The sequence below is a fragment of the Brassica rapa genome, chromosome A09 (assembly GCF_000309985.2).
Source record: "Brassica rapa cultivar Chiifu-401-42 chromosome A09, CAAS_Brap_v3.01, whole genome shotgun sequence".
NCBI classification, from domain to species: domain Eukaryota; kingdom Viridiplantae; phylum Streptophyta; class Magnoliopsida; order Brassicales; family Brassicaceae; genus Brassica; species Brassica rapa.
The window spans coordinates 13,671,027-13,683,890 of record NC_024803.2 but is presented as its reverse complement, the minus strand read 5'-3'; the positions used below and the strand labels follow the sequence as shown (position 1 = coordinate 13,683,890).

The window sequence follows — 12,864 nt, the reverse complement described above, 5'->3', positions numbered from 1 at the left end:
TGTCCCAAAAAAAAAAAAGAAATTAAGAATCATGTTTTGTTACTTCATTCATCAAAACATACACCACTTTGGACAATATATACACACAAGGAAACTGGATATTGGTGCACAAGAAAAGATAGATGCAAACACACGCACAGTAAGTTAAGATATCTAATTACAGAAGAGATTCGAACCTCTTTCAAATACAAATATCTTTAGATTCCACAAGGTTTGAAATATCATTTGGATATACACTTTTGTTGTCAATGCAAGCAAAGCAAAGCGACAATGTCAAAGATAAGAAGAAGAAGAGAGATCTACTTTGACTAATCAAATAGCGATCTCTCTTAAGCACAACATGATGCGCTTGCTGCCGTAGCTCCTGGCCCGTTTGGAAGAACCATCCCTGTTGGGTTTTCTGCTGGCTGCACGCGCGGTAGCCTTTTTGCTGTAGCGGTTTGAGCAAGAAAAAGCAAAAGGAATTTAGTCGTAAAACATAAACATTTTGTTTGAAATTTGGTTTCTTGAATGTAAGAATGACTTGCCGATTTCGTAGAAGATGTCTTTGACATTTGTTGCAGTCTTCGCTGAGGTTTCCATGAAGAAAAGGCTGTTCTCTTGTGCATATGCCTCTGCCTCCTGCAAATATGACAAATAGTATATGACTATCAAGAGCTACTTAACAACAGAAAACAAATTGTTCTTTTTTACCTCTGGAGACACTTTCCTTGCATCCAATAAATCAGCTTTGTTTCCAGCAAGAGCCATCACCATATTAGGGTTACCTATTTGACACGACAACAACAAAACAAGAATACAGAATCAAATCCCTATTATAGTAAATAAGCCATAGTCAGCGAGTTATGTACCTTGTGCCTGAAGTTCTTGAACCCATTTCTTCGCTCTCTCAAATGACGCCTGTGAGAATAGAAAAATAAGTTAAGTTAAACTAAAGCCCACTGCTGATCAGCAAGTCAGTGACTAGATCACGGGACTGAGAAAATCGTACTTGATTAGTAATGTCAAAGACAATAATGGCAGCAGCAGCACCCCTGTAGTACATAGGAGCCAAGCTATGGTAACGTTCCTGACCAGCTGTATCCCATATCTCAAACTTCACCGTTGCATCATTCACAGCCAATGTCTGAGAGAAAAAAGCTGCACCTATGGTTGATTCCTGTGTACCACAACAAGTATCCAAACCTCAAGAATCAGTCACGGAAACAAGATAAAAAAGTAGACTATTGTGAGAATCTCCACAAACCTGGAACTCAACAAACTGATCTTTAACAAACCGAAGCACAAGACTTGATTTTCCAGCCCCAACATCTCCAAGTAATACCTGAATAACGTAACCAAGTTTAGCACCAAACCCAAAATAAAGAAATGAAACAGAAACAGTCTTCTAGCCTAGATTAAAATCAATTCTTGGATATTGATAACTAATTAATCAATATAGACCCTTGTTGTATAGGTTTTAATACAACTCAATCATAACACTAATGCAGAAATTAAATAAAATAAAAAACAGTCTTAACATAGAAAGATAATATCGGAAACCTAATCAATAAAGTGAAACACTAAAACTCATTAAATAAAAACACCCTAACCATACCTAAATTACTCTAACAAGAGTCTCATATCACTAACAAAAAGAGCCTCATAATGATCATAGTCACAAGATAAAACAAACACGCAATTCAAGAAAGATATAACCTTTACTACAAATCCGATTGATAAAGCATGCAATTTGAGATAAGAACAAGGGAATATAATCCGATTTCGTAATTAGAATTTTGACTCGAATTCCCCCAAATTGGAAACAGATATTTACATCAGAGATCAACGATCGAATCAAAATTTCACGATTTGAGAAAGAGCCCAGAAAGAATCTAAAGCTAATTTAGAAAAAGCAGACCAGTTTGGCGTTGATGTTCTTGTTTCCAGCGGTGGCCATGATTGTTGATCTGAAGCTCCGAGAAATCGCAGATGAGAAACGCGTTGACAATCTAAAGTTCCAAAGGAGAAGAGCGAAGAAGCTTCTTCGTCAAAACACACAATCTCCCAAATCTATCTATCTAATTGCTCTCTCGACGACGACGATGAAAGCAAAATAAAGCAGAGAAAAGTCAAGGAAACAAATATTATACGGCACGATACTTGTGAAGAACGCCCCCAAGAGTATCCAAATTACGACAGTCCCCTGTATTTATATATAATTCTACAAACCACCCATAACAAATATTCAGATTTGATTGGTCAATTAACATATATAAAAGTGTAGTTTTCAAATTAAAAGCTCATTTGAATATTGTTTTCTCCTCAAAATTAAAGCAGGATTCAAAACAAATAAATATCTATACTATAAATATAAGCCAACTATTTGAAGGTTATAGCTCTATTTCTGTTTTAAAATAATTATCTCATCGTTTCACAAATTGTTTTCATCAATTATATAATTTTTCTCATCATTTTTTATTACATCCTTAAATCATCGCAAAGTATCCAATGAAGATATTGGTCTCCACACCATTATCACATTAACACATTTTCCACAAAAAATCATTTACGGATTCATTTCTGACCTCTTTTAGTTCAATGGAAAAGACATCAGCAGTCTAATTTTCTTTCAAATGCTATTATAACTTTAATAAATATAACAAATAGACCTATTCTTCAAAAAAATAAACATGCACTTCGAAAATACCCATCAAAATTTAGTTTCTTTCGTTATTTTATTATGCGTAATATTCCAAAAAATTATTAGAGATATATATAAGAGAAATTAAGAAATCTATCAAACTCAACCAGCTCATGCCTTAGGAGGTGTTATTGGTTGCATAAGTTGAAATCAATTATATTAGACTTAAAATAGATGAGATTTTAAAAGTTTTTATTCAGTTTATAGATTAAAAACATGATTTATATAAAATTTTCAATCCTTTTTAAACTATTTATAATATCATTTGATTTATGTGACAGAACCGAACTCTATTTTAAGAAGATTCTCATTTAAAATTAATTTCAATTTTTTTCTAAAAAAATAATATAAGAATATAAACTGAAATTAAAATACCTAAACACATATAAAACTATATCAACACAAAAATCACTAATATACAATGGAAGTATAATTTTGCGTCAAGAAGACATTTTATTTTCTTACCTATTCATCATGTGCACAAAGGCTTTAATTGCGAATATTAACAAGGCAGAGAAAGAGAAACAGTAAACGGGAATGTAAGTGACCAGAGCTTGTCTATCTATATCGCATCTGCTCTTTGTAAACAATAGTTTTTTTTTTAGGATTTTCAGGATTTTAAAGGAGTACGAGGTAGTTTCGGGTCAACTAATAAACTTTCAGAAATCATCGATTCAGTTTGGCCATAAGATAGATGACTCGAGATGACAAGAACTGTGGGATATCCTAGGAATTCAGAACCTAAGGGGGATAAGATCTTACTTGGGACTACCAGAGAGTTTTGGGGGATCGAAGATACATCTGTTTGGCTTTGTTCAGGAACGTTTAAATAACATGGTGAATGGTTGGACTTTTAAGTTTTTTACTAAAAAGGAAAAGGAAGTGATCATCAAATCAGTAGTGACCGCTTTACCAAATCATGTGATGTCTTGCTATCGATTACCAAAGACAATCACAAAGAAACTGACGAGTGTGGTGACAAAATTTTGGTAGAGTCCAGGAGGAAGCGCAAACATCATGCACTGGAAATCATGGGACAAATTATGTATAAACAAGGATGAAGGAGGTTTGGGCTCTAAAGATCTCATTGATTTTAACACGGTGATGCTTGGTAAACAATTTTGGCGTCTGATTGAGAACTCAAATAATTTATTCTCTGGAGTTTTCAAAGAAAGGTACTTCAAGAAGGCTTCACCTCTGGAACCAATCCGATCATATTCCCTATTGTATGGCTGGTGGAGTATGGTTTCTTATAGATCTCTGGTTAGCAAATGACTAATTAAAAGGGTGGGATCATGATCATCTATATTCGTATGGAATGACCTATGGCTCACAACCACTCGCCCGAGACCAGCAAATAAAAACCAACATAACTTTTACCCGGACCTTATAGTGGACTCTCTTATCCACTCAGATTCGCGAACTTGGAACTCACAGGCAATTCAGGTTTTGGCGGATCCCCACGATGTAAAAATAATAGAAAGTATACCACTTAGCATGACACACATGGCACACAGGGATGGTTAGCATTTCACTAATAATGGAAAATATAGAGTTAAATCAGGATACCAAGTCGAACGGGTACATCCGGATTGGGAAAAACCACCAGTTGTGTTTGGATCCACGGTTGATCTACTGAAAGCGTTTTGCTAGAAAATACAGTGTCCACTGAAGTTAAAACATTTTTTATGGCAACTGGTATCAGATTGTATAGCAGTCAGGAAAAATCTGCGAGCAAGAGGGATGCAAAGGAACTTATGCTGTGTCAGATGTGGAGCCTCAGAGGAATCAATAAACCATGTATTTTTTGAATGTCTTCCAGTACACCAGGTTTGTGTGCTCTTAAATATACCATCAAACCCAGTTATATTTCCCACTAGTTCTCTATTCACAAATATGAATCATCTTTTTTGGAGAGTTTCTCCACGACAAAGTTTTTAGTAATTTGGATATTGACCCATGGAAACACTAAAAATAGCCGAAACAAAATCAATCATTTGGGCCGAGGCGCAAGTATTACATACACAAAAAGAAGCACAACAAGTATAGGTGATGAATTTTCCAGTGATTTCAGGGAGATGGTGCTTTACAGATGGATCTTGCAAAATCAATAAAAAAATTTTGGGACAAGGCTGGTATAGTACATTAGAAGGTTTTGCTGGTTTGATGGGGGTAGGAAACGTCCGGGCTAGTCTCTCACCTCTTCATTCGGAGGTGGAAACACTTATATGGGTAATTGAACCAATTGAAAACAGTTTGTCCGGGCTAGTCTCTCACCTCTTCAACAAACTGTTTTCAATTGGTGAAGATGGTTTTGGGAATCGAAAAAATGACCAGCTTTTACAACTTACTTGGAAGATATTAAAACCCTGAAAGAAAGTTTTATCAACGCAGAGATCAATCATATACCAAGAGCGCATAATTAATGTCAAATTAACTATCCAATAACACCCCTTTAAATTAATAGTAAAGTTAGAGTCGGTAGTTCACATATATTTGTTCCGTTAATATCAACAAATTAAAAATTAAATGAAAAATATTTTTTGTGTTGTTATAACAATGGAAAAAACATAGTTAGAATTGAAGGTTGTTTAAGGAAACTGATCACTTTATATTTTAGTTTTGCGCTTATTGCATTATGTATTAAAAATAATTTTCTTAATTTACATTTGTATGAAATTAATTAACCATCTTTTTACAAAATAACTCAATTTTTTTTTTACAATGTTCAGGGGTAAGGTTTGTTTTATATCATTATTTGTTGGGTAATTCTCCTAAATAGACAATTTTCAAGTTTTGATCACAAAAATAGACTACAAAGAGGAAAATGACAAAAATATTTAATTTAATAGGTAAAAGGATCCTAATACCCTAGATATATATAAAAAAAAAATAAAAAAAAAATTGTTTTTATAGTTTAGGTTATATGTTTTCAAATTCAAACTTTTTTATAATTTTTGTTTAATTTTTTTCGAAAAATATTTTCACTTGTTTTTCATTTTTTTTTGGTAATTCGAAAATACTTTTTGAAACTATTTTTTAAAATTTTATTTTTAAATTTTTAATATTTATATTTTATTTTATTTTATAAAATTTTAAATCTCAATCCAAAATCACACCCCTTAACTCTAAACTCTAAGGTTTGTATTAGTTAACATTAAGGGTATAAGTGTATATTTACCTCTTTTAATGAAATATTTTGGTCATTTTGATCTTTATAGTCTATGTTTGTGACATAAATTTTTTTAGGGTCTGACTGGTGACCATTTGAGAAACAAGAGGAACAGATTAAAAAGGAATGTTCGGGAATAAAATAGCAGGAATGAAAAGGAATGGTTGTTCCTTATCACTTTTAACGAGGAATACTTTTGTTATTTAATTCTCTACAAAAAAAAATGAAAGGGAATGAGAGGAAATTATTATTCCTTGTGAATGGTGATTTTTTTCATGAACGTTAGGGAATGCATTATTTTTTGCCGTTCCCTGGTCACCATTCATACCCTTAGTGTTATCTTAGGATATTTTCCTTTTTGTTTTAATAAAATATATTGTTGGTTTTAACTATATACTAAGATAATTTTCATTTTCATTTTCAAACTAAAATTGAGTTAATATTTATGTACATTTTTAATAATAATTACAAATTTAATTAATTATAAAAATGAAAAGATTTTATAAGATTGTATTATTTAAAAATAGAATATATAAAATAAAATGTGGGATGGTGTATTATATTAAATAGTTTTATATGTAAGTAAATACTAAATTAATTTTAATGAAATGTCTATGAGTAGTTAAAGTTTGAGTGACATAAATCATAAATCGCAGGTTAGATGTAAGATAGCTTAAGAACTTATCATTTTATTTTAATTTTAATTTTATATTGACACAATTCATAGAGAAATTAATAAAAGGTGACGTAGGTACAAATTGAAAATTGGTGTAATTGAAAACGCTGAAATAAAAAAGATTTTCTTTTCAAGCACACCAATCCTCATTAGTTTATATGTTTTCCCCCAAATATTAGTTATATGTTTGACACATTATATAATCATTATTGGTATATGTATGTGCACATATACATCTCATGCGTTAACAGATCATGTAGCTTTGTCCTCTTATATAATACATTTCGATGTATAATACACCTCGTATTCCACGACGACATGTTCCTTAATTATAAGTTCCAACTCATTCAATTACTAAAACAAGAAAAAGTCCCAACTCATTCTCTATATTTGGTTAAGGTCTCCAGCTCAAAAAACCCTAATCATTAATTCCAAAAAGGGCTCTTAATTATAAAGTCAAAACATAACTTAATCAAAAGAAAATAACCCAACAAACACAAACAGACATAACATAACATATAACAAACAGAGAAAAAAAACTCGAAAAACAACTCATCAAAAGATTGATGATTTTTGTTGTTGTTCACGAACCTTGGAAAGTCCATGTGAAACAGCTTCTGTGACACAATCCATAACTTGAAACCCTATTCTTTCTTTCTCCAAATCATAAACAACCTTCACATTCTGCTGTTGAAAGCTCCCAAAAACCCCGGCCGGACCGTAGTCTCCATCTTCCATGTTCCGAAACAACAAGCATTTCACAACCGAACCGTCGCTAGGTGCGCTCATTGCGTAAAACGAGTTGCCTTGTGGAAGAATTAAGGCTGCATTGTTCAAGAAATGGAAAGTGATCGAAGGAAACATCATCGTTGCATCGTTTTCGAGACTAGTGAGATTGTTATTAGGACATGGCACTTTGTAGCATAGATCAAAGCCTGTTCTTGATTCTGTTTCCGTTGCTCTAGGATACGTGATCGTTGACTGGAGACTTGTGAGAATTTGTGAGTACAAGGGATCGGGTAAATGTGTGTAAGTTGTACCCGAATCAATCAACATTCCTCCATTTCCTTGTGAATCAAACTGTTTCAACGTTAAGGGAACTTGTGTAGCGGTGACATTTGTACCTATTGTAATGGACTCTAAGCCGAGGTAGTAGCTGTTAGGGTACATTGGAGTATTCAACATGGGGGTAAACTGCAAAGAGTTTGTGAGATTGCCGGATAAAAGAGAGTCTCCTAAGATCAAAGGGCTTGAGATATTAGGGTTATTGACAAACTTGAAAGGCAAGAAACAATGAGAAAATCCCTTTTGTACAAACCCTAACTGCGATGGGAGAGAAAGCAAACCTCTTCCAAATCCGGCAATGCCTATAGGTTCGTGGTAAGTGGATGCAACGCACCCAAAGGAAAATCTTGGTACTTCCCTGGTTTGAGTCTTCAATATATCTCTGGTTAGTATCCCAGAGACAAGACCACCTTCACCATACGTATAAGCAAAGGTGGGACACGGCCTTAAGCAAGTGGACTTGAGAAGCATACCCACAGAGCAGCCAGCTATTGCACAAGGGTCAAAAGCATTGTCTGAACTATGAATCTCAACGCAATAAGAACTAGCACAAGAGGCTCTAAAAGATGAGGATGAGTGAAGAGGAGAGAAGGTTGACGATGATTTTAGATTGTTGTTCTTGAAATCGTAACAATCTATGCAATCAAAACTTAGATTCCCACATGGGACCCAAGTGAGATCACTTCCTGTGTCCATGTACACTTGGACTGATTGTGGAGGTGTTCCGATGTTTAAGGTTATCAAATAACCATCTCTCACTTCTCTCAACGGCTCCATTACAGCACCTATTGATGATTCTAAAGGCTTCTTGATCCTTTCTTGGATTTGAGAATTTGGTGTGGGAAGAGAAACACTTGATTTGGTCAAGGCAAGAACAAGAAAGGAAGATGGTGATGATGATGATGACGATGGTAATGATGAAGAAGAAGAAGAAGAAGAACTAGGGTTTTTATGTTGTCTTGCTTGGTTTATGCTGAAAATATTGAGAAATATCGTTATAAATAGGAAGCTAAACAAGACATTGATTCTGGTTGTCATCACTTATAACATACAAGATGATGGTGAGGAAGAAAGATTTGCAAATGAAAGGTTTCTATGTGATTGTGTTAAGTTGGTTTTGGTATTTATAGAGACGAATTAGGGTTTTAAAGCATTTCTTAAAATTATTTTTGTGTACTTCATATGAAAGAGTTAGTAGTATATATAAATAACGTATTTGATAAACTAAGATTTATATGTACCCTTCCATGTGATATTTTAGATACGTCATTTTACATTAGATATCATAAGCTTCTAATGGACAATTCGTCTCACGTGGGATAAACTACTATATATGATCGTGAACCTATAAGTTTTGAGAACCTACTTTTTTACTGTTCTAAAGTTTTCATAAACTGCATGATAACTAATTAATATATTCTTCTTTTGAACGGTTTGCCCTTCATTAATACTAAGAAAATATGTTAACAACTTAACATCACAATAAACTAAGAGTTATCTCCAAGAAATGAAGCAAGTTATTGATAATTGATACATTTATGATAGTGAACCATTATTTTTTGTGGTGATAAAATGTTTTAAGCTATGGATTTCTCAAGAAAATAGTCTAAACATATTTACTTAAATAAATGTACATAAGCCTAACTTCGAGAATAATGTGACCTTATATTATTCTTAAATGTGGTTTCAGGCTATTATATTATTTCTCTGAAAGTGATATATACAAAACGTAAGAAAAATTTATGAGTAAAATAATTCTTGTATAGTGGCGGATTTCTTTAGATAACAACTTTTTGTACAGGTTTATGAAAGGTATTGTTCCATTGCAGAATCCTACTACCATAATGCCGGCTTTTAAAATTTAACTAATCTATAGATCAATTAATAACTACTAATTTAAAAATATTTATTTTAAAACCCCTTTAAATTTTAATTTTTACACTTAAAATAGCTAATTGCTTTCACAATGCAAAATTCATTGAAGGATATGCAATATCAATGAATTCAGAATGAATCCACTTATGTAAACGAAATTAATTATTGTAATGTCATGATTAGTACTATTTGTTATTTCAATAAAACGTATTTTATTGAAAATAATACAATGTGGAAGTTATTATTATTATTAATAATAATAATGAAGTTGAAAATAATGTTATAATAATAATTAAATGTAAATGTACAAAAATAAATATCACACTGAAAAAAATTGTATATTTTAAAAAAAATTTGATGCAGTAAAATTACAAAAAAACTCCAAAAAGTTTTTATAAAGAGAACAACGGGTAGCCTTAAAGTTATAATGTTTATATAAAGAGAACAACGGGTAGCATTAAAGTTATATTTAAAATATTGTTTAATTTTATGTATATACTAAATATATATTTATGATATTAATAGGAACGTTTATTTATATGAATTTTGAATTTTTCATTACCTTAATATATTATCAAATTGTTCTATTTGAAATATTTTACTTAAAATAATAATAAAAATCTTAACCTGTTGTGCTATAAATCTGTCAAATATTAATTTATACTTTTTAACCAGAGAAAAAGACTAGGATAGCACTAAACTAAGTTTTTGTTCCCAAACTAGCACTCAAGGTTCAAAGTCACAAAAATAGATTTCATTAAAGAGGTAAATATACATTTATACCGGGTTAATTAATCCAAACCTTAGGGTTTAGAGTTAAGGGGTGGGGTTTTGGAATTAGGGTTTAAAATTTTATAAAAAATAAATACTAAAATAAAAATAAAAAAATTTAAAAACAGTTTCAAAAAGTATTTTTAAATTAAAAAGAAAATTTATAAAAAAAATAAAAAAAAAATTCGAAAAAAGTAAAAAAAATAATAAAAATTTCGAATTTGAAAACATATAATCTGAAACTATAAAAAAAAATTATTTTTTTCATTTTTTTATTTTTATTTTATTTATTTTTATTTATTTTTGTTTATTTATTTAATTTTAAATCAAGGGTATTAGGGATATTTTACCTTTTAATGAATGTCATTTTTGTGACTTTCTCTTTCTAGTACTATTTTTGAGACATAAACTTCAAAAGGTGCTATTATTGACAATTGCCCTTTTAACAATAATAGCTTTTTATTTGCTATAGGTTAGGAAAAAATAGTTTTGTTTTGATATGGTTTCCACCGATTATAAAAAATAAGGACACCTGGTTATAAGCATAACCATATTACATAATTAGTTAAAACTATATTTCTGACCAGGTGATCTATTAATTACTTGTGGAGTAAAAAGTTAAATTGTAGTTTCTATTCATTTATATTGAGTTAAAACTGAATTTTAATTTATTATTACAAAATGTTCATTGAATATCCAGAAATTAAGGAAGATACAAAGATGAGGACTCACATGGCGAGGTGTACATGAGTCATCCACCTAACTGTCGACCGTTAGTATCCGGCTAATTTTGTTTTTATGTTTACTTATCTAGTTATATTTTATAAGCAATTACATAAATGATGCATCAAGCTTTTTCCATGTGAATTAAAATATAGTCAAACAAAATGATAGACAATAATATACAGAAAAGTTCAATAGGACAATAATCAACAGATAATATATTTGTTACATACCCATGAGTGCACCATCAAATCATAAAATGTTTATTGTTTTGCATGTTGTCCAATCAAAATCTATTCTTATGGAGCTTCACACGTAAGCCCCACCATATGTTGTCTTCTTTGCCAGACTAAAGTACATTCACAAAAATACAAAACCAGACCCATTATATTTCGTTCATTTATTGTCTTTCTCGTTAATTGTTATAGCAAATGTTATATACATGAGTCTATATATATTGTCGTCTACGTACATCAGTTCAGGGATTTTCTGCTCTCTGTTGAATAATTACTGTGAAAAGATATATATTGTCGTCTACGTACATCAGCTCAATGTAAACCACTCCTATTTCAATTCCAATTGATCACTGACTTCAAGGAGATGCAATGGACTTGATTGGGTTTGAAGATTGTCATAGCTTGCAAACATTATGTCGGTATTTAGACTCGCTTAAACATTTTTGTGTGCAAACATATTTAGCTGTAAATTCATGACCACTTTAACGTGAAACTGCAAAAGGTGGAACAATATAATCAATAACTTTTTTTAGTAAGAGTATTATTCTGATCAGTAATCCGTTTCCAGATTCAGTAAAAAATACTATTTTTTGTTGCTATTACCAGAAGAATTTTGAGCATTGGACATTAATCTATCCCTAAACACAAAACCAGCAAACACTAATGAAATAGTTCTTCCACATAGCTAAAATTATTGTTACTTAATTTTACACCCAAACCTATCAGTGGCACATAATATAACGACGTGTAATCATGCTTTGTATAATCTATCTGCCTCAACCCTTGTCAAAACTATCAATGGCATGTCCATTTCGGGATGGAACGTTCAATCATAGACAGTTCCAAATTTTTTGTCCTAAATCATTTTTTCAAATAATTTTCTGTTTAGTAATGTTTGAATTTGATATAGATATATTTTTTAAAATAATCTAGGTCCCAAAGAAAATAAAACAGAAGAGTAACTAAATAATAAACATCTACTTCACTTTTGATCAACAAATTTCACATTTCATCAAAAAAAACAAGAATAGTCCAGTGATAATGTAAAATAAAATTGGCAAAAAAAATCAATTAAGATAGTACATATTATACAATATTATAAACTCTAAAACCAATAGAATAATACATTATAGAAAATGGTAATTCTTTATATTTGTGTGATTGCTAAAAGATTATGGATTGTTAATGTCAAATTGAAGTCAAGTAGGTCTTAGTTTCCGATTGCTAAATTTTGATTGAAATCTCTAGAGTTGGACCGGTACAAATTTCAATGTAGTTCAAATGCTGACTTCGTCTCTCTATATCACTACAGCACTCGTCCATGAAAATGTTCGTTGCAATTACATAAATTTGGACACATACTCCGTTACGTAAGCATATTGCTGTATTGGCTTCCATACACATTCCATAATTCGAATTACAGCCCTCAAAGACCATCAGGAGACCCGGAGTTAAAAGCTGATGTCTGGAAACTCTAATCATCATCCCAAAAAAACATTTTATTTGGTATATTTTAACCAAAGCAACCAGCACAGAAAAGGGGTGTTATTGTGCCATTGATCCTCTGTATTAAGATCAAGCTAGAGGTATCAAAATGGGTAATACAACCAATACCATATCCAAATGATTTTACGCTTATATGGATTATGAATTAATATAACAC

At 31.4% G+C, this 12,864-nt stretch overlaps 2 protein-coding genes across 2 annotated transcripts; both read right to left on the bottom strand.

Moving 5' to 3' along the window:
- Window positions 1-110: 110 nt before the first annotated feature.
- Window positions 111-2,154, bottom strand: LOC103839137 (ras-related protein RABF2a). The gene is made up of 7 exons (XM_009115629.3): window positions 1,901-2,154; window positions 1,247-1,324; window positions 992-1,159; window positions 852-900; window positions 694-767; window positions 528-621; window positions 111-430 (listed from the first exon to the last, which is right to left on the bottom strand). Exons 1-7 carry the CDS (start codon window positions 1,937-1,939, stop codon window positions 330-332), a joined length of 603 nt encoding a protein of 200 aa, XP_009113877.1. The 5' UTR covers window positions 1,940-2,154; the 3' UTR covers window positions 111-329.
- A 1,141-nt stretch (window positions 2,155-3,295) lies between these two features.
- LOC103839306 (probable aspartyl protease At4g16563) lies at window positions 3,296-10,296 on the bottom strand. Its single transcript, XM_033280942.1, has one exon. It carries the CDS (start codon window positions 8,632-8,634, stop codon window positions 7,087-7,089), a length of 1,548 nt encoding a protein of 515 aa, XP_033136833.1. The 5' UTR covers window positions 8,635-10,296; the 3' UTR covers window positions 3,296-7,086.
- Window positions 10,297-12,864: the final 2,568 nt, after the last annotated feature.

Coding starts and splice junctions, on each gene's coding strand:
- LOC103839137 (XM_009115629.3), bottom strand. CDS start 1,939: ATGGCCACCGCTGGAAACAAGAACATCAACGCCAAACTG. Junction 622..693: donor CAAGGAAAGTGTCTCCAGAG/GTAAAAAAGAAC, acceptor TCATATTTGCAG/GAGGCAGAGGCATATGCACA. Junction 431..527: donor AGACATCTTCTACGAAATCG/GCAAGTCATTCT, acceptor AAACCGCTACAG/CAAAAAGGCTACCGCGCGTG.
- LOC103839306 (XM_033280942.1), bottom strand. CDS start 8,634: ATGACAACCAGAATCAATGTCTTGTTTAGCTTCCTATTTATAACGATA.